This window comes from Alosa pseudoharengus, unplaced genomic scaffold (genome assembly GCF_046254945.1).
Source record: "Alosa pseudoharengus isolate Yale_2024_CS ecotype anadromous, Long Island Sound unplaced genomic scaffold, YU_APseudo_1.1 YU_APseudo_1.1_scf_1, whole genome shotgun sequence".
Taxonomy (NCBI): domain Eukaryota; kingdom Metazoa; phylum Chordata; class Actinopteri; order Clupeiformes; family Clupeidae; genus Alosa; species Alosa pseudoharengus.
The window spans coordinates 28,851,124-28,873,677 of record NW_027468564.1 but is presented as its reverse complement, the minus strand read 5'-3'; the positions used below and the strand labels follow the sequence as shown (position 1 = coordinate 28,873,677).

The 22,554-nt window shown below is 42.0% G+C and overlaps 1 protein-coding gene across 1 annotated transcript; it reads right to left on the bottom strand.

The window, feature by feature from the left end:
- Positions 1-966: 966 nt before the first annotated feature.
- LOC143124545 (calcium-activated chloride channel regulator 1-like) lies at positions 967-22,554 on the bottom strand. Its single transcript, XM_076286169.1, has 15 exons — positions 22,381-22,554; positions 20,784-20,952; positions 20,528-20,668; positions 20,192-20,342; positions 6,800-6,908; positions 6,116-6,284; positions 5,363-5,587; positions 4,997-5,221; positions 4,694-4,874; positions 3,558-3,664; positions 3,230-3,445; positions 2,759-3,026; positions 2,211-2,372; positions 1,601-1,831; positions 967-1,427 (listed from the first exon to the last, which is right to left on the bottom strand). The coding sequence occupies exons 2-15, from the start codon at positions 20,937-20,939 to the stop codon at positions 1,135-1,137; spliced, it is 2,634 nt and encodes an 877-aa protein (XP_076142284.1). The 5' UTR covers positions 20,940-20,952; positions 22,381-22,554; the 3' UTR covers positions 967-1,134.

Sequence of the window (22,554 nt, the reverse complement as noted above, 5' to 3'; positions counted from 1 at the left end):
TTTATTTGGGTCGCCAGCATAGCCTAGTGACAATTTATGTTGTGTAATAGGCCTAGCATTGGGCCTACCTTTAGGCTATACGGTTTTGTCATAACTCCCTCTATGCATTTTTGCATTTAGAATAGCTCTGAAACCGGGGGGCGAACACGTCGCAGGGGGGGGCGCCAGTGCGTGGATATCTCAATCGCAAAATTAAACAATATTTCTATTGGGCGCCTACCATGGACTAGGCTGGGTGAACTCAGCCTGATCTGCCAGCGAGTTCTTTTTCGACTTCTTAAAAGATTGAGCTTGGTCCGGCGAAAGCCAGATTAACCATGGACCTCATAGTTGCACAATGCAAGGGAACATGAATCAGCCTATTATTTGCACAAACAATAACGGACAGTAGCTCTTCAACTTGGCCCATTAAGATGTGTATGAACAGTCTAGCAAAGCATTTCATGAATGCCCTTTTGGACATGTCAGTTATTTGCACCACTGGGTAAAACTGCATTTTGTTTTAGACTACTGGTATTTGTGCATAGACAATAAAGCTGAATATCATATGAACTAGATGACTAAACTTATGCATATGTAGAAGAAGAAACATTCACAAAAATCCATGACATGACCTCTCTTCTTGATAGCTGTTGAAAACTGCATGGAACTGACAAGGATTGTTTTGTTTAATAATAAATAAATAAATACATTATGCTGCTGCTTTCCCAAATAAAATGTAGCCTACAGGTGTACCTTTCATCAGTCCAGTTGCAATGGATGGACTGTGATGAACTGCCCTACTTGTGATTGTTTAGAGATTTTAAAGGTTTTATAACAATGCTACAATTTTTTTGGCAGGTGCTACAAATCTATTCACCTTTGCAGCGCCAGTAGGCTACTTTGTGTGCGGCCGCAAACAGACATTCCAAACAAGCAGACACAAAAGTTTCAAGAGTGGGGGATGGAGTAGAAGATGGAGACAAATTCATTAATATGATTTATTTTTCGCGGCATGGATGTACAGGACTGTGCGGCAGTCATATTTTGTACCGCTATGCGGTACATCTAGTTACTTTTGATATACAGTAATTGGTAAGGTAATTCAATTACTTTTGAAAGAAGTAACTAGTAACTGTAACTAATTACTAATTTTCAGTAACTTTCCCAACACTGCACAAATTTGCTCTTATGTACCGGGGGTTCATATTTGACCACACGGGCAATATTTGACATCTCTGATGGCACAAATTTAGCATTTTGAGCTGCAATGGCAAAGAAGACACTAGTGCCGTTGGTGATATTGAAATGATATGAGCTGAATGAGTATTCCTCAATGGAGCCAGCTTCTTGTGGTAACAGTGCTGATGTGTTGACAGCATGAGTCTTTTTAAAGTCCCTTCTCAGCAACCCCAAGTCTTCACTCCAGTGGATATGGTAAACAGAGGCTGTAGACATATCAGAATTTAATTCAAGTATAATGGGTGGGCTCTAGATTCATTAAATTACTTCACATGCTAAGGTGATTCCCAGCTGTAAAGTCACTGAATTTCTCCATGATTTAGTGTGCACACTGTACTCATGGGAAAGGGTTATTATATAATTGAGAGTGGAATCTCACCTGTTCCCTGGTCATAGCTAGCCCCAGGAGCAGTCCAGGTAAGAGTGACGTTGTCTCCCTCCAGTTTGGCCTCCAGGTCTGTGATCTTACAGGGAGGAAATGGTGGAGGGCCTGTAGATCCTGGGGGTAACTTCACCTCAAAACTCTCTCCTGTGGCTGTCCTGCTGAAGCTCCCCACCTCTACTGTTTCATGATTGACAGGAGGCTTTGGGGGATTCAGCACCACTGATCCTGATGTGGGATATCATCACAGTCTTTATGTACATATATATATATATATATATATATATATATACCAATGTATAATGTATTATGTACTGTATATGTAGTATTATATGTATGATGTATCTGTATTATATATGTACCAATGAATATGTACCAAAGCAACAATGACTTCTGCATACATTTGAAAGTAAATATTGTATAATAATCATAGATATAAAACTGTGGGATTAATTGTGTATGTGTTGTTTTACAATAATACTTTATACTTTGTCTATTTTTGCTCTGTATGTATCATTGATGTTACTGGCTGCCAAAATGTCCCTTTAGATGAATAAAGTATCTGTCTATCATAATGGTTAACCCCTTTTTCCCCCCCACTCTTTACCATTGACCACATATCCAGGGATGTAAGGTGCTCCACTGTGTCTGTGTGTAGAGATCCTGGCTTTGCCCTTGTTTTGTACTCTCACTTTCAGGCTGTACCTGCCTGACTTCATCTCAGTGAAATACTTTGAATAGATGCCATCATGCCTGATAGCATCCGCACCTAGTGTGAAGACATCAATGCACTCCATGAACACCCACAACGTACATATTATTATTGGGCAATTCCACGGAAAATGGACTTTTTGTCACATCCATAACGCCAGTGAAATGCCTTGGCATTTGTATGATGTGAATGATATCATTCATTTTTTGTGCATTTTTTCTCATTTACGTGCTTCAGCCAAAAATAGCAAATGCTCAAATTTCATGTAATCATTCACATCATACCATACCATCACATTTTATTGGCGTTATGGATGTTACAAAAAATGTAATTTTCCATGGAACTGCCCTATTAGTTATCACAATGTTACTATATGTCACCTATCGTAAAAGTAGGACTACCATGGTTAATTTTATACAAGTGTCCCCCCCCCCTGCAGTTACCTGTGCCTTTATCTTCCAACTGTAACTGTATCTTCTCTTTGTCAGACACAAGTGTGGCTGTGACATCTGCCATTATAACAGGCACTCCCTTCTGAGTGACAGATACATAGACCACCATGGCTTTTTTACCATCAGAGGACTTCTGGTTCATGTGGGCTTTAACTGTGATAGGGGGCACATCAGCTCTGGCAGCACGGCTGGTTACAGTGATTGCCATCGCCTGTGCACTGCTACCCTCATTAAGTAGACTATACTGCCATTCTCCAACCTGTGAAAAATTGAGGCAAATTGAAGGTGCTTAACAACTATGTGCTCTTCTCTTTGACATAGATCTTGATCTAGATTTCCACAATTGTTGTTTGACCAAACGTAGTTGAATTAGTTTTGATTGTGGGTGGGAAAAGTAGCCAAAAGCGTATCTGTTTTGTAGGCTGTTGAGGAATCAGGCATGCGCCATTAATGAAATGTTACCTCTGCAGTTCCTGCTATTTTCAAAGATAGGGTCTTTCTGGGACGATTGTGGTTGAAGTCTGACCCACTTAACGTGTGTCCACTTGGACTTCTGATGGATATTCTGGGAGGGGATGCTCCATAGATAATGGTTATAACAGTATTTTTTCCAACTGTCAAGTCCACATTAAAGGTTCCATCAAACCAATGAAGTGTTGTTTTCCCAGAGCTTTCAAGCTGTAAAGTCATAAGACATAAAGATATCAGACTTTGCTCATGATGCACAATAATAGTGTATATAACACATAATATTGTTTATAATATTGTTTATAACACATATTTTCCTCACCTGAATTACTTGTTGTGCTAAATTTCCATCAGAAGTTGTAAGAGAGGCAAAAGCATCTACTAGTGCATTGGAGTCAATGCTATCTGTTGACTGATGAAAAATTCCCCCTTTGAGAAAAACAAAGAAAGAATGACCCATAAAATAACGGCAGCTCAACAAAACATTCCATTCATTTCAGAAGACTCAACAGTGGTGTCTGGCATCCCAGACCCACCCTCCTCCACACTCATGATAGGTTCCAACAAATTATTTGGTCATTCCTCTTCATTGCTGTGGCTGTTTATAATGATCAGCAACATGACCAGACAAAACTGCAGGCTCTTGATGCGGAACCAACAAATACCAACAAATCCTTTAATGAATACTCTGGCCACTTATGATCCGATCAGCAGCATAAGCAAGCAAAACACAAACCCTTGATGTGGGCACCAACTAATGCTAACAAAGGTAACATACTTTGTGTAGTCATTAACACAAGATACCGATACATACATGTCTGGTCTAACTCAATACACATCTCAGACAAGAAGCCTTATATATATATATCTATATATCTGATACAAGTGGATACAATCCTGACAGTATACTCACATTGACTGTCTACTTAAAAAAAAAAAAAAAAACGTGTATTGGTATTATTTACACATTTTCATTTGACATGTTTTGTGGGGCAAAGGTCTATATTTCTAGTGACCACATTTACAGTAGCCTACTATAAGTATAAGTAAGTATATATACTCTTTTGATCCCGTGAGGGAAATTTGTTCTCTGCATTTATCCCAATCCGTAAATTAGTGAAACACACACAGCACATAGTGTACACACAGTGAGGTGAAGCACAGACTAATCCCGGCGCAGTGAGCTGCCTGCATCAACAACGGCACTCGGGGAGCAGTGAGGGGTTAGGTGCCTTGCTCAAGGGCACTTCAGCCGTGCCTACTGGTTGGGGTTCGAACCGGCAACCCTCCGGTTACAGGTCCGAAGTGCTAACCAGTAGGCAACGGCTGCCCCAACTGCAGTCTGAAAAGGTATGATTTACTGTGCGCCAGATCAGAATAAACAGATTGTCCTCTGCAGTGTGCTATTGGTGAATGGAATGGTGTAGAAGGCTGTTAAATCCTATACTTTGACCTTACCTGTTTCTTTTGCCATAACTTGCAGTATCTTGTCTGCTTTTGGGCCCAGAGCAATAGTGTGCACAGTTGCGCCACTACTTTTAACTGTTTTCAAACAAAGTTGCATGTTGTCACCTGCTTCTCCATCTGTTAGAAGAACGAGCTCATCTCCTTCTGTGTTTCGATCATCCTCCATAACTACCTGCAAAAGGCAAAATCGGACTACTTGGATCCTTATAAGAGGGGATTCTGATATTGTCACACAATAATGATTATAATGGGTGGGTGATATTATTTGAAGATTTCAAAGAAATTGTTTTTTACCTGAAGGGCTTTATTAATACCCTGGCATATTTGTGTTCCACCATCTGCGGTAGTTGGAAGTGCCTTGACAAGCTTCTCTCTGGTTTGTTCACTATCAATCAGAGTCAGGCTTTTCTGAATTGAAGCGGTACTTTGAAACTTCACAATTCCCACAATAGCTGTATCCTCAATGATTTCTTGAAGAAACAGCGTTGCAGCTTGTTGCAAAAGCAATATCCTTGGCCCCTAAAATGAGTGCAAATTTTTATTCCCCTGCACTATATCATACTTATCACTGGAAGCAGGTATGGGCAGGGAAAAAATATCACAACTTCATCAAATGCATCATGATATCCAAAAACCTAAAAATGTGAATATGACACTTACACTCATGCTTCCTGACACATCCAGGACGAGGCACACAACCCTGGTCCTCCTCTGTACCTTCCAGACAGTTGGGTACACAGTGGGGAAGGGGGCAGATGGTTCTGGAACTCCAGCATCCACAGAGCTATTGAGGATCACGTCCAGAGCTGCTCTGTTGCCACACATATGATTCTGTCGGTTTGGGGCTTCAGCATTATGAGTCTCCGTTGTGCAAAAATCTACCACCTGAATGAAAAGAGTTTGGTAACCCTTTATAACAGACCACAATAAATAGCAAAGTGCCCATTACCAAATAATTTGTTGATCGTTGTTAGTAATACTAAATAGTCATGTTATTATTCAAAAATCAAGTACTTGCATATAAAGCATTAACTTTAATGTCTCAGTAACTAAATGTACCGCATAGTGGTACAAAATATGACCTCTGCTCAGCCCTGCACATTCTCTCTTCCCTGCACATAAATCACGCGTGCCAATTTGTCTCAATCTTTTACTCCATCCCCTGTACTACTCTTGCAACTCAAGTGTGTGTGTGTGTGTGTGTGTGTTTGCTTCTTTGTACATGTGTGGTCGCTCATGAGTCTTGAGTGTGCTTGTCTGCAGTTTATTAATGCGTGGGGAAGTGTGTGTGTGTGTGGGGGGGGGGTGTATCTGTGGGACAGTGTGTGTGTGTGTGTGTGTGTGTGTGTGCCAATATCATTGAGATATTTAACAAATAGGTGAGTTATTTGGAGACATGTCCTATTAACTTACAGAATACAACCTGGGAAAAGCCATTATTGACTCTTGTGCAGATGTATGTGTATCTGGTAGAAATAAACAGTCACCAGTCGGCAATCCAGTTTTTTTGTCAGTGTCACAAGGATTTTTACATCCAGCTTTAGATCTGCCACACTGTTGCCCAGTAATTTTGATGCTACACCTGAAGGGAGTAATACATTTGGAGAAACATATGAGTCAATTCTGATTCCATAGACGTCTCCCTGAGGCCAAAACCCTTATATTCCTTATCAGCTATAAGCACACCAAGTTCGTTGAGTACAGGTGCACCGGTGTCCCACATGTGAACTTATATAACCATGTGATACCTACATAACCGTGCAGCAATAATGTGCCCATCCCTCTTCACTCTTTGATAGTGCTCCATTTAAGGGCCTATTCCAACCCCTTCTCACACACAAATGTTACTTTACAAATATACAAAACATATAATATAGAGTAAAAGCTGAAGAATATAATTCTAAAGATGGTTCACTTTAGGTATCATGATATCATAATAGCTATTGTTTGAAAAATAGTCATGTTGACTAATCACAGGATAGAATCAGAAACAGTTCTATGACACAGTTTTGACTTTCGTCTTCATGTTTTTTCTTTTTTTTTTACAGTGAAACAGTGAAAGTGAAACAGATGGTGCAATATTAAAATATCTGTTACCTTGTTGCCTCAACTTTCCCCTGTCCAGACAGGTAGAATGGCTGTTCATCACTATACTCGTCATATAAACCCCATCGCAGATGAGCCCATTCATGCACAAAAACTTTATCTGTAATAGGCACAATAAGGAACAGGCATTAAATCAGGTAGGATGATGTATGGTGACCCTCTAACTTGTATGACAATGTGAAGTAAACCGGAATTAGAATCAGAATTGTTAAAGCTATGTCAGTGGACACACACACACACACACACACACACACACACATGTGGCAAGCCGATTGAGCATTTATTCAGATATCTTTATATCAGGCATAATTGTTATATACATGCAAGCCATTTCTGTCCACTAGTTAACTAGTGAGCCATTTCTGTGTAAACTAGTTAACTAGTGACAGCCAAAATGCCCACTAGTTAACTAGTAAGGCCCAAATTCTCTCTAGTTAACTAGTTCATATGTTTCATATCTTACTAGTTAACTAGTAATGCTCAGCATGTTTACTAGTTAACTAGTGGACATTGAAATGTGCACTAGTTAACTAGTTTAAAGACTTCTATATTTTACTAGTCAACTAGTAAGGTACAAAAATGTTTACTAGCTGACTACTGAATGTCAACTTGTTAACTTCTATGTAATTTGGCCAGCCGCTTGAGCATTTATTCTGATATCTTGATATCAGGCCAACATGCAAGCCAGTTAAACTAGTGAGCCATGTTTGTGCACACTAGTTAACTAGTGACAGCATACATGCCCACTAGTTAACTAGTGAACACCTATTAGCTTCACTACTTAACCAGTGAGAGCCAGAAATGTCCACCAGTTAACTAGTAAAGGCCAAAATGCATACCAGTCAGCTAGTTGAAGGCTTTTGGGTCTCACTAGTTAACTAGTGACAGCCAAAAATGTGCACATATTTACTAGTGAAGGCAAAACTCCTCACTAGTTAACTAGTTGGAATAGGTCAATGTCACTAGTTAACTAGTGAACCATAAATGGCTTACTAGCTAGCTAAGTGATGGCAGCAGGCTCACTAGTTAAGTAGTTGATGCATCCTTTGTCCAAACTAGTTAACTAGTGCGGTCATAAATGTATACTAGTAAACTAGTTCAAGACAAAATTCATACTAGTCAGCTAGTGACGCAGAATTAAAATTAGGAGGTGGAGAACTCTGGAAATTGAGGCTTTCTATTGGCTCCCTATGTCCAAATAGAACATGACAACCAATCACAGCGCAGAATTTCACAAAATCCCACCCACAACATTTGCATGTGGCACACAAGTTAACATGCTTGCCAAAGGAACTTTAACTAGTAAACTAATGGCTTCAATGTGACACTTACATGTAAACTAGTAAAGGCAGAACTGCTCACTAGTTAACTAGTGAAGACACAAATGCCCACTAGTTAACTAGTGAGGTCTAAAAAGTGTCACTAGTTTACTAGTTTGCTCCAAAACGCCCACTAGCTAACTAGTGAAGGCCATTTCAGCCCCACTAGTTAACTAGTGAGATGCCAAAATGGTCACTTGTTAACATGTAAAAGAAAAAATACACCCTAGTTTACTAGTGAGGGTGTTGTGGGCCTTACTAGTTAACTAGTGGCATGTATATTTTGTTCACTAGTTAACTAGTTACACCTAAAAAGAGAAACAAGCTGACCGTTTTTGTCCACTAGTACAGTGGTTCTCAATCTTTTTTCAGTGATGTACCCCCTGTGAAATATTTTTTCAGCCAAGTACCCCCTAACCAGCGCAAAGCATTTTTAGTTGAGAAAAAAGACTTAAAACAGTGCACTGTGACATCCGTGTCTAATTTATTACACTTTGGAACCACGACTCCATCCATAAACTTCAACCACGACTCGATTGTTTGAGTTTTGACAGTGATTGACAGGTGATGGCAGATGGCATGTGACAGGTTGGGTCGAACCATCCTGGTATGGGGGGGGGGGGGATTCTGGGTTTTTAGGATAATGAAATTGAATAGCCTACTGAAATATAATTTTATGAACTTATATTTTCCTGAAATATTTATTAAATAATTGTTTTTAAAGTATTTTTGCATGGATTCTACTTTTTAAATCTATGTATATTTTAATTTAACCATAAGCTGTTTTTAGGGCATTTTCACTACCTTTATTCATAAGGATTTATTCTGGTCATTGTAAGTGCCACACACACATATTATATATTGTTTTTTTCAGCAGAGTCTAGGCTATCCAGATATATAAAAGCGTATTATAAAAATTCTTATATTTTGACATGTATCTCACCACAGCAAGCTCATAGCTCTACATGCATTTCATGTGTGTGTAAGGCAGACTGTCCTGAATCTGGCAATATCATTGCCATGGTGGAGGGATTCTCTGGGGCTGAGCAATTTACAGACATATGTGGTGTGCGCCACACAGAAATAAATGCCATTTTTTTATTTAGTGATTAAAAATTACCTTTCTGCGTTCCATATCTGTGACACGAACTGATCTGACCTGACTTACCCGAGTTTACGTGTGTGTGCCTATGGTGTCTGCACTCATGTTTCTCTACAACTTTTTACTGCATTGCCATGAACAAAGTAAAGGCAAAAAAAGGTGTTTCTTTGCCGAACAAATTGGGATGCAATGTGAGCCTTGAATTGGATGCCATGCAGGAATTTGGTAGGATCTCAAAACCGGATTATGAACATTCTTTGCCATAGAGAAACACACAATAGCGTTTGATTGCAAACATGCTTCGCTACAAAAACAGACAAAAACGTTATTATTTTGCAGTCACTTCGTCTGTTTTCATAAGCCAGAAGGATCAACATACTTGCTATCAATGGATAGCCCTGTGTCTCCTCTTTCATCTGATATGCTTGCCATATGTGTTCACGGGTTCGCGAGTATACTAATTCAAACGAGAGTAATGGGTGCCCAGGTGAACGCAGAGAAGTATAGACTGTAAATATGGTACAATTTGATTTAATTTCATGTTTTTTTCCCCCATACTTTAGCGTACAGACAAGTGCGTGGTCTCGTTGGAAAGCCCCACTTCTGCTTTGTCACGCAATAAAGGTTTCATCTCGCTACGATGAACAGTTGCGGAGCAATGTAACAGAAAAGAAAGGGTGTGTTTTTGACGCACTTTGCGTCAATCAGGTTCTAAGGGTTAAAATCTCATGTACCCCCTGGAGTGCGTTGACGTACCCCCATTTGAGAACCACTGCACTAGTTAACTAGTGGAACAATTTAAGTCTCACTAGTTTGCATGTGTGGCAGTGAAGCAGCTCACTAGTTAACTAGTGCGCACAAGACACACACTAGTGGCTGTTTTTGGAGCTATCTAGTTCACTAGTAGGGGAGAGTGGGGTGAGTTGTGCCAGTTTTTACTTAAAGTGACTTTAAAGGGAGGCCATGATAGTAATGCTTCCAACTACAATATGAACATATATTTCAGGATATGGTGCATCTCTGGGAACAATCACTTTCAATCTGAAATATAGTATTTAAGAGATATAGCTTTCTGAAAAAAAGTGGTCTTGTGGCACAACTTGCCCCCGGTGCGGGGTAAGTTGTGCCTTTGAAGAGAATGCATTGGGGTAAATTGTGCCATCGATTATTGAAGTAAAACAGTATATTTTGATCTCAGACACTGTAATGCTTTATAAAAGCTAGACAAATTCAATACAAAATTACTCATTTAAGGTTTATTTAAAGTTATTTTACAACATCAAAGGCCAATTTTCTACAAGCCTATTGCGCCACACGAGCACATCAAAGGTCATTTTCCACTGTCACACTAGTTTCATCCATGTTGTAGATCTTGTGTGGAGGGAAGTCATACCTGAAATGAGATTAAAGTTTTGTTGATCAGAGAAGTTTACAGCAGATTTAGGTGGTTGGATGTGGTTGTGTAGATGTCAACTCTGCCACTGCTACTACCTAGATGATGTTCCCCCTCTCCTTCCCAGGCTTCCTGGTCAGTGTGTGTGTGTGTAAAGTTCACAGCATTTCATGGACTTAGACCGTGAAACATTACTGCTAGTGCCTTTATATGTTCTGCCAGCTCCTTCTCCATACAGTATGCCCTGCCTGTCTTCCTCTTATAACTCTGTGGCATGATGGTATATTTCTATTTTTGGTCTAAAATAAAGAATGTCACATAGTTTTAGTGATAAAATGTAAGAATAAAATGCACAATTACAATAAAATAATATGTTTAAAACATTATTTTTAAGTGGGGGTGAGTATAAGTGGAGGTGCCACTGGCACAACTTAACCCAGGGCCTTTGGCACAAATCACCCCAACCCCACCATTTTGGAAAAAAATGCATCATCCATCAGATTTGAGCTAACATCATGCTACCTGTATAGACTCATAATGTAGCTTACCAAAGCACTAAAACATGTGTGAAATGTTTCAAACTTGTCTATAACTGTTTTGACACAACAATCAAAAAAACATGATCATAGAAATTTTACTTTGAAAGGCAAAAAACAGTTCTTTTAACTTAAATGTGCTTACCTCTCATGCAGGCTCTCTTCTCTGCAGGATGATTGAAATGGCTGAGTCTTCAAAAATGTGTGGTCACATGACCAATTTCTTCTATAGTTTCCTAGAAATAGGGGGTGGCACAACTTCCCCACTGGCACCAATCACCCCACTCACCCCTAATGCAAAAGGTACTGTTACTAGTTAACAAGTGACACATTGGCCTTCACTAGTTAACTAGTTGACATGTTTGGCCTTACTAGTTTACTAGTAATGGAACAGGACATGCTCACTAGTTAACTAGTGAGCATTATCTGCATTATTAATGCCTTTCACTAGCTTATAGAGGGCATTTTAAGCCTTACATGTTAGCTAGTGAAGACAAAACACTGTCCATAATGATCTAGCAGGAGAAAAATGCCCCTCACACTAGTAAACGAGTGGAATTTGAATAAATACACAAACGGCTGGCATTTTGTGCAACTAGTTAACTAGTGGGACATAACATTGGCCACTAGTTAACTAGTGCGCAATGTCGCACTTGCATGCAAATGAAGAAGGCAGAACAAGGATTTTGATTGGTCCATTTAGGACTCAGAAACCTAGAAAACATGGCTGACTTCGTCCAGGCTAATCTAAGAGCAAACTTTTATAAACGAATGTCACGGGTGAATTTATGTGGCACATGAGACGTAACAGTGCGATCGGTGAGGGCTGACAATGTTTGGTGCGACTGGGGAATCTGGGGGTGTGTGTGTGTGACGTGCATGTAAGGCGACCTGTAGATAGCCACAGAGGGATACGGGGCTCTCTAGGCACAGGTGTGGTGATTTGGGGATAATTAGGGAAGCGGCATTGTGACAGACAAAAGACAAGCTCATTGGGAGGAAGGGAGAACACCGGAGAGTGGGGTAGAGTTTTGGTGCACAGTGTTTATAGCCGTGGGCTGTGGCAGCATGTGGGGAAGAATCCATTGGACGCGAAGTTTCCTGTGTGTCTGCTCCTGATCGGTGTCGAGAAGTTGCCTCGGACGAACTCGCTGCTTGCTGTATCATCTGGAGGCGCGACATCGGTCGCTCTCTATCAAGTTAAGTGATCGCATTCCTCAACCTGAGCTGCAGTGTTGCCGCGTGCAGATGCCCATTAGCCTTCCTGCCATGACTGCCGTGGGATTGTGGACAACAGTTTTTATGTATTGATAGACTCTTGGTGGCAACGTGTGTCTCGTGTGCCGTGCCGTGTGTATTTAAAGACTGTGTGCCTCGTCTTAAGTTTGCTATGTCGCTGTGCTATGTTTGGACGTTGCAGTGACTCTCTTCTTCAGTAAATTGCCCTAGGAATACTATTGACAGCTTAAGAATTGTAGTCCACACTTACTGGCTATAGCAGTTCGGCCTAGTAGTATCAGTTTTCTCTTTCTTCCACCAGTGCGCGTGTGACGTAGAGTGTTGCCTGGATTGTTTGGACTGCCTGGACGCCCGCTCGACTATCGGCCGCCCCTCCCCCATGGAACAGCGTGTGCGTGTAGTTGAACACTGCCCCCCTCCCCCGCTCCCCGGATCGGATGTGCCCGCCCACCACCAGCAGAATAGCCCACTACCTGTGAACTGGTGCCTTCTCTACTTATGGACTGTGTCTTTTTAAATATTGTATTAAATAAATATATTGGATTTTCATAAGTCGGTCGCCAGCCTTGTTTGTTGAACAGCCACAGCATAGCTCCCCAGCAAAACAAGTTGTACCTTGGTTACATTTGGCGCTGTGCGAGCAGGGTGTTTTCTCTGGGTCGGAGCGCTGTGTTTGTTCAACATGCAGGGGGACGAGGCTAGGGCAGGGACCTCACAGGTCATGATGCCAGTTTTCATGGGTGCCCCATGGTCACAAAAGTTTAGTGGTGTTGGTTCTGAGCTCAAATTCAGAGACTGGAAACAACAGTTAGAGACTATGTTAAGCCTGCAGGCGCTTAATGAACAGCAGAAAGCTGGCTTCGTGCTCAGTAATCTAGAGGGGGAAGCTAGACGAGAAATGTTGACGTTGGATGCAATAGATAGAGACACTCCAACTAAAATTTTTGCTGCACTAGCTAGGCTATACGGGGAAAGTACTTCTATTGCAGCTCTGCGAACCCAGTTTTTCAACTGTAGGCAGGAGTCTGGCCAATCCTTTAAATCTTTCTCTCTACACTTGCGTGAACTGTTTTCAAGGTTGAAAGAGCGGCGGGACGGTCTAGCCAATGAGGATCCTGTTTTGCGCGACCAGTTCATCATGGGCCTAAAGGACGACCATGTGAGACGAGAGTTAAGACAACAGGTGAGGAGGAACCAAGGCCTTTCATTTGCGGATGTGTGGAAGGAGGCGCTAGCCCTGGAGGAGGAGCAGAACGACAGGTGGCCTACGACTTCCTGCCTGGCGGTGAGTACGCCCTCTGATGCATCTAATGATTGGAAACAGACGTTTAAGGCCGAAATTTTAAAGGAGGTCCGGGAACAGATGAGTGTTATGACTAAGACTTTGCTAGATGAACTTAGGAATGACCAGGCACCATCATTTAGGGCACCACACAGAGAGCGGGCATACTCAGATGGCACATGGCGAAGGCCGGCACCGTTGCCCCCTCGCTCCCAAACTCCTCCACCACATGCCAGGTACCAATGGGATGCCCAAGGCAAGCCCATCTGTAATCAGTGTGGGGAATCTGGACATATTAGTAGGCACTGCCCCCCCAAAGACAGTCAGCAGGGTTTTTAGGCTCACCAGTCACTACGGGTCAAGTGGCTGGGCACTTCCAAAATGACCCCCGTGCACTTCATAGCAGGGCCTGGGTAGTGGGTTCTTGCCCTTTAGTGACTGTAAAAGCTGATGGGAAGTATGTTCAATGCCTGCTCGACACAGGATCCCAAGTCACCCTGTTTAGTGAGACCCTTTGTAAAGAACTTTTTGGGAGCACGAAAAACCCCTGTACTGATAACCTGTCATGGCTCACTCTGCAGGCAGCGAATGGGTTGCACATTCCATACGTTGGATATATGATGATGGACTTTCAGATTGGGGAAACAAATGTGCCCTCTAGGGGGGTTGTGGTTGTTAAGGATGATTGTCTTGGGGCTAGGAAGGCCATCCTAGGGATGAATGTAATATCCGCCTGCTGGCAGGGGTTGTTTAGCCGTCCGAACACCTCTGCTTACACCCCACAGCTTCATTCCCTGGGCAAGGAATGGGATATAGCCTTTGCAGATTGTAATAGGATCCGTGCTACTACTGTTCAACGGGCCAAACATCGTACAGCCAGACTGGCGTATAATTATAATGTCACTATTCCAGCCCAGGCTGAGGCCTTAGTGTGGGCAAAGGTCAACAACGACGTCCCCCTACAGAATTCTCCTGTCGTGATTGAGCCAACAGGGGAGATTGGGGGCTTAGAGGTGGCAAGGACTGTGGGTACTATCCGGCGGGGGAGGGTTCCCGTGAGGGTGCGTAACGTGCATCGCCACCCTGTGACACTAAGGCGACTACAGCGTTTGGCTGTCATCTCTGCCATCGATCCTGAGGATATCAGAAATGGGGAGGATATTTCCTTACAAATGGTGAGTCAGGATGTTGTTGAGGTCCAGGTGGTGCAGTTAGCACAGGAACAACAAGATGGGGTCCCAGAAGTCAAGGTCACGGGGTTACAGGGGGAGGGCTTGAACCCTACACAGCAGCAGCAGCTTCAACAGTTTGTGACTAAGTGGCAACACATTTTTTCTCAACATGCTGAGGACTACGGTAGGACTGTTGTGAAACATCACATTCCAACAGGAAGCGCTGTTCCGATGCGTGAGAGGTATAGGCCAGTGCCCCCAACCCTGTATAAAGAACTCCGCTTGTTACTTCAAGGAATGCTACAGAGTGGAGTTGTTAGGGAAAGCTGTAGCCCATGGGCAGCCCCTATTGTTCTCGTCCGAAAGAAATGTGGGGCATGGCGCTTCTGTGTGGACTACAGAAAATTGAACAGTGTGACACATCGTGATGCTTTCCCCTTGCCCTGGGTAGAAGAGTCATTGACTAATTTGAATGCAGCCGAGTTCTATTCCACCCTCGACCTCGCCAGTGGATACTGGCAGGTGGAGGTAGCGGAGTGTGATCGGGAGAAAACTGCCTTTACCACGCCTTTCGGACTCTTTGAGTTGATGCCATTTGGGTTAACTAATGCACCAGCAACATTTCAAAGACTGATGCAACGTTGCCTAGGTAACCAATTAACTGAATCCGCATTATTGTATCTGGACGATGTGATTTGTTACTCGAAGGATTTTGCTACTCATTTGAAAGATCTTGAGAAAATCTTTCAGGCCATTGGGCACTATGGGCTCAAATTGCGTCTAATGCCAGCTCTTGCGCCGACAAGTAAAATTTCTCGGACATGTTGTTAGCCAAAAAGGTGTAGCCCCAGACCCTGAAAAGATAGCAGTTGTGCAAGACTGGAAAGCCCCTACAACCTTTCGACAAGTCAGGGCCTTCTTAGGTTTTGCTGGCTATTATAGGAGGTTTATTAAAGACTTTGCTAAAATAGCAAAGCCCCTTGACGCACTGCTAGTGGGTACCAGCCATAGCCGCGGGCGGTCTTCACCTCCTATACACTGGACACCTGTTTGTGAGCGTTTCAGCAGCTGAAACAACATTTACTTGAAGCACCTGTACTGGCCTATGCGAATTTTTAACTGCCTTTTATCTTGTATACGGATGCTAGCAACCATGGCTTGGGAGCGGTATTGGCTCAACAGCAGGATGGCCTGGAACGCGTAATAGCGTATGCAAGTAGAAGCCTCCACCCCACAGAGCGCAATGACGCAAACTATAGTTCATTTAAACTCGAGCTACTCACACTAAAATGGGCCCTAGTGGAGAAGTTTAAAGATTTTGTTTGGGGGGCTCGTATTGTGGTAGTGACTGATAATAGCCCTTTAGTGCATTTACCCTCAGCTAAGTTGGGCTCAGTGGAGCAAAGGTGGGTAGCGCAGTTGGCCAGTTTTGACTACACCATCAAACACCGACCTGGGAAAGAGCATGTTAATGCGGATGTGCTGTCACGATTGCCAGATAGCCAGCCTGTCCCCTCCACTAGTACGGCCCCTGTTATATCAGATGATGAACTCTTGGTTAGTGCGGTAGGGGTGCATGCGGGGGAGTTGGGTCATCCGCAGGGTTGGGGGTGGGATCCTGGCCGATGGAGAGAGCTGCAAGGGAAAGACAGAGTTTTGCAAATCATCGCCCGTAGCCTGGGAGAGGGCAGGTTACCAAAGGGGGAAGGAAGGAAGAAACTGGGCCCCGAGGTGCAACGTCTCTTTAGCCAATGGAGTAGGCTGGAGATGCGTGAGGGTGTTATCTGTAGGGGGGTCCAAGACCCCCATACCCTCGAACTTTGCACACAAATCGTCGTCCCCTCTGCTTCTTTCTGTTATTTTTTTGTTTTGTTTTATGTGCACCTCTGCATTTTAACCCTCTAGGCGCCACAGTCGACTATAGTCGACAAGATGCGGTACTGAATAAAACGGCCGATTTAGTCAAATAGGGTGTCATATTTCTTCCACTCCACTAGATGGCAGACATGTCATACGTCATCCCCGAGTCGAAAAAAGGGCACGCTTTAAACAAAACTTTCTAGCTACAGCGCATTGAATCAGTGCGTGAAATACCGGAGCTAGTGTGCATGTGAGACACTTTGTCAGAGCGATATTGTCAACGTCAGCGAGTATTTGCATTAGATTATCGTCTAATGGCATCAAAAAAGTTTACCTGAAATGAAGTGTTGGGTCTTCTATTCGCGGACCCTGATTCTGAAGGGGAATATCTGCCTTCAGAAAATGACGGTGATTCGTTTAGTGAGGCTTCAGATGCGTCCCTGCCTTGCAATGATGCAGCTGGACAAAGTTAGAGTTTACTCCATAGTTTAGCTTACACCAAGCACAAACGTTGAATCGTTGGCCCAATGTCACTGGTGGGAATAATGTTTCATGGGTTCGGAGTGTTCAACGGGAAGTTAGCAGGGTGTTAGTGGTGTGGCGAACGAGGCTGGAGGTAGCATAATGGAGGTAGCATAATGTCCATAGCGCTAGCTTCTGTCTTCTGAACGTGTGCCTCTCCACAATCGCGGCGACAGTAACGTGGTGGAGCCTTTGTCTAATGCCACTGGGTATGTTAGACGAGGTCGAAGTGCTCATAGGACAGTTAGGGGGGAACGTAGTGGCAGTGTGGGGAGTCGCAATGAGAATGACAGTAGGCCTAGTCCGAGCTGCGCAAATTTTCTCCACTCGGCGCGCGCGAGGCTGCTCGCATGGTGGAGGTGGTGACACGCCCTCTCCCTCTCCCACACACACACACACACATTAGGTCATGCATAGTCTATCACAAGATGATGGGAATGCCGGCCCTGTATAGATAGGGATAGGGAGTCATTATCTCTAGAGCAAAAGGCCTGCTACATAAAAAAAAAAATTCAGCCATTTATTAGTAATGATTTACACTGTTGATTTGCTATCTACTTCCCTGATCATTTAGGACATACAGTACACTATGTGTTCCTTTTTGTGTGTCCATGTCCTTGTGATGTGTGTGTCTGTCAGCTAAGAAAAAAAACAAAAACAACAAAACATTATCTCTTGTCTTGTTTCGTCACCTCACTCCTGATCTGTGCCTTGCCGTGGCAAATGAGCTTTTGAACTAAACAGGTCTTGTCTACTTGTGTTTGTGTGTCATCTGAATAATATATATGTGCCCCATACATGGAATCAGAGTGCCTACTGTATGTAGTAAATGGAAAATTTCTACAGCAAAAGGTCAGTCTACCGCTACATGCATTTGGTTTGTTTCTGCCATTTATTAGTAATGATTTACACAGTTTGTTCACTACTTACTATTTACCTGAGCATTCAGTATTGTGCAATATAGCATACAGAAGGTGAGGGACATTTTGGGGGGAAAGAAGTGGTGCATTTTATCATTCAAACATGCGACTTTTCATGAAAATTCTATAATCCAAGATGGCCGCCGCCATATGACGTCATAATATGCAAATTAGATATAAACATTTAATCTCTACATAAACTTTGGGTCATCCTTAATATTTCTCTAATTTACAGAAAGTCTCTATCTCTTATCACTTTTTAAGATATAGCCTTTTGAAATGAAGATGTCAAAATTGATCGTTTCAGAAAAAAACCTCTGGCGCCTAAAGGGTTAATCATTTGCAATGACATTCATATGACGCCCCCTCAAAATGAGCTACAGTGCCCACACAACTTGTTGAATATGCGTGTAAATCCTGCTTGTGCTATTGTTATTGCCATCGTTTACGTGTGGTAATGAATGAAGCCGCGGCATGTTATGCGTCAAGGAGATTAGACTACGCTAGATTACATAGGCTACTACATTATGATTTGTCTGTTTATTGTATGATACAACAAAATGAAAAGCTACAGACCATATTCATAGACTTGAGTGGAGAAGTATAGTTTGGGTGAAGACATTAGGCTAAATTTTGAAGCTAATCCATGTCATTTAATTGTTTTTTTTTTAAATTCGGTTTCATGTTCACGAAAGATGGTAACAATTTGGCCTTGGCCTTACGCACCGATGTATGTGGAAGTGCGAGTGTGACAGTTTTTGCAATGACGTCATTAAAATAGCGTCCCCCCACTTTAAAAATCCCCACTACACCACTGCATTTAGACTGGGTGGGATTCTCACATAATACCCAATAGGAGTCTTCTACCCACCCTCTCATTAGAATTTGCATAATAGGCGTTTCAGGCACTAGTTAACTACAGTAGTGAGCTGCTTCACTGCCACACATGCAAACTAGTGAGACTTCAATTGTTTGACACTTTTTGCACCTCACTAGTTAACTAGTGAAATGGAAATTGCCATCACTAGTTCACTAGTGGGTATTTTGGTGCACACTAGTAAGCTAGTGACACTATTTAGGCTTCACTAGTTAACTAGTGGGCATTTGTTTCTTCACTAGTTAACTAGTGAGCAGTTCTGCCTTCACTAGTTTACATGTAAGTGTCACATTGAAGCCACTAGTTTACTAGTTAAAGTTCCTTTGGCAAGCATGTTAACTTGTGTGCCACATGCAAATGTTGTGGGTGGGATTTTGATGTGCTGTGATTGGTTGTCATGTTCTATTTGGACATAGGGAGCCAATAAAAAGCCTCAATTCACCGCCTCCTAATTTGAATTCTGCGCCACTAGTTGACTAGTATGAATTTTGTCTTGAACTAGTTTACTAGTATACATTTATGACCTCACTAGTTAACTATTTTGGACAAAGGATGCATCAACTAGTTAACTAGTGAGCCTGCTGCCATCACCTAGCTAGCTAGTAAACCATTTATGGTTCACTAGTTAACTAGTGACATTGACCTACTCCAACTAGTTAACTAGTGAGGAGTTATGCCTTCACTAGTAAGCTTGTGCACATTTTTGGCTGTCACTAGTTAACTAGTGTGGCCCAAAAGCCTTCATGTAGCTATCTAGTATGCATTTTTGCCCTCACTAGTTAACTAGTGGACATTTCTGCCTATCACTAGTTAACTAGTGAAGCTAATATGTGTTCACTAGTTAACTAGTGAGCATTTTGGCTCCCACTAGTTAACTAGTGTGCATATCTTGGCCCTCACTAGTTAACTAGTTCACACAAACATGGCTCACTAGTTAACTAGTTGACAAAAATGGCTTACATGTACATGACAATTATGTCTGATATCAAGATATCTGAATAAATGCTCAATCGGCTTGCCATACACACACACACGGATCTACCCAAAGGGACGGTAACTAGGACAAGAAGCAAGGAGCTTAGAAATACAAACGTTAGTTGTCTTTTTAAAAATGACCCCCTATCAACCCAAGTCAGACATCAGCACAGCCATTGGGCTTACTTCTTTCTCCATACACGGGGACGAGCTTGTCGTCTAGCAGGAAGTTTGGGGTGAGATGGATGTACTGGCCCTCATCTCCACATTGACCGTACTGGAGGGTGTAGGGCTCATCGCCATATGCAGGGTTTGGGTCAGCAACAATGACATGGGCCTGAAACAACAAAAGCCTTTGTTTATTTTTGTTCATTACTTTACATCCACACTGATATGGCTACCATGTTTTCTTTGATTTATTAGGTTGGCTTCTTTGGGCGTTTGACAACTGTATTAAGTAAAGATATATCTGCTCCACTGAGCAAACATGAATATGCAGAAGATGAATGTTTTCCACCATACCTTGTCATACCTCTCAGTCCTGGCCTTTTTGTACTCTTTTTGAGTTTTCCAGTTTGAAGGAATTAATATGGTCACTTCCTTGAAATGAAACCTGTTCCCAGCAGTTTTGGATAAACTGAGCGATGCATCTTTTATCATATCCTGAAATAGTCAAGGGAGGGAATCAAAACATCAGACAGAATAATACCAATATTCAAAAAAATAATGTATTCACATTAGATTAAAAATTGTATTTTATAAATTGCAAGATTGTCACCTCAATCCTCTTAAGGAGTACTTGACCATTTGGTTGTTCAGGGACAGCTGGGTTGATGGCAATGAGAACACCTGTGTACCCATGTCCATCCAGCTGTATTCCAAACGTACAAGACCAGAAGATGACAAAGAACAATCCTGATGTTTGCAGAGCCATGGCTATCACACGTCTGTAAGCCATGTTCAAAATATTAAGTATTTAAGGTTCTTCAACTGTCCAAGGTTCATTGCAAACACTGTGATAAGAGCACTTCTCGTTTCCTTATGTATTTCCTGTACTTGTATTGTCACACCTATGAATAACCTATCAATCATTTATGGAAATGATTGACCTAAAAATACTACATGTCAAGACAGTAAATTTCAGTAAAGCTCAATTTTCTTAAAACATTAAACACAAAACCTCATCTTCATGCACTATTTGCAAAATAAACTTTAGCCTCAAAACAGATTTACCAGTGCTCAAAACCAAACACTGCTCTCAAATCATAAACAAAGTGATAAAAATGATATACACTATCAAGCAGTCAGTAAACAACACACATTGTTCAAAACATATAGTTCTTAGGGAGAAGTACATTTTTACTGTAATCTCAAAACAAACTTCATATTTAGGGCCCGAGCACCGACGATGCACAAAATACAAATCCCAAATAACTCACTTCCTGTTGGGTGTGGCTAATGCATTGTACATGGGAAAGTTGTTCATCTTGGGGAGATACAGACACCTACCAAATTTGGTGTGTGTAGCTGAAAGTATATGCCCACCACGGGATCAGTCACCTAAGGGGGCGCTAGCGAGTCCCTGGGCCATGCCCGGGGCCAAGCTTTTGTACCTAGCTGCTTTGTATGACACCTGATGTGTGTGTCAAATTTCAAGACTTTTTGATTATGTTAACCACCTCAAAATATATGCCAACCACGAGATCAGTCACCTAAGGAGACGCTAGCGAGTCTCTGGGCCACGCCCGGGGTCAAGCTCTTGTACCTAACTGCGATGCGTGACACCTGACATTTGTGCCAAATTTCAAGAGTTTTCGACCATGTTAAACACCTCAAAAACAGGAAAGCAAAAAAGTAGAATAACAATAATAATAATGAATAATAATAATAATAATAATAACAGAGTGTCTATTCGTACACCCTGTTACATAACAACAAAAACATGTTGCTCGCGTGCCCAAAAAACATGGCCGACATTCGTTTTTTCGTCATTAGAAAGTGAAGAATTCTGAACGGTTTCAGCACTAATATCTGTTCAAATTAAATTTGAGATGGAAAAGTTGTGTTTTATTTTCATAATCGTTGTTCAGTGAACACATACAACCGTCAGTTTGTTAGCTAACAGAAATTTTGTGAATATGACGTTCAGGCCTATAAACTATAAGTTTTTCAATTTTTACAATTTTTCACAACAAATAAATTTGCTAACAAAGCCCATTTGTTTTTTTTGTCTGCCCTGGAGCATAGGACTTTCCTTTCTAAATGCCTAGCTGAGTTCACTACTCCTGTGTGTGTGTGTGTCAGTGTGTGCGCAGTATATTTTTTGCCCATATACAGTGTCCTTGAAAGTAGTCCTCAAACGGACGCCTACTCACCCGGAGCGAAGACAGATTTTTGGGGCAGAACCCCTGTTGCAAGGCGTCCGGGGTTCTCAGCAACACAGGAGAGGCAGAAAAATACGAGAAAATGCTAGATGGTCTTTTTACAAACCTCTAACCAAAGGTTAGGATTTTGACTTTTATTAAATACAAATAAAAAATACAAAGAAA

Excerpts from the sequence above, each read along its gene's own strand:
- LOC143124545 (XM_076286169.1), bottom strand. The coding sequence starts at position 20,939 with ATGGCTCTGCAAACATCAGGATTGTTCTTTGTCATCTTCTGGTCTTGT. Across the intron at positions 5,222-5,362 it reads ATGTGTCAGGAAGCATGAGT|GGGCCAAGGATATTGCTTTT; the intron begins GTAAGTGTCATA and ends CACTCATTTTAG. Across the intron at positions 4,875-4,996 it reads GTATTAATAAAGCCCTTCAG|GTAGTTATGGAGGATGATCG; the intron begins GTAAAAAACAAT and ends TGCCTTTTGCAG.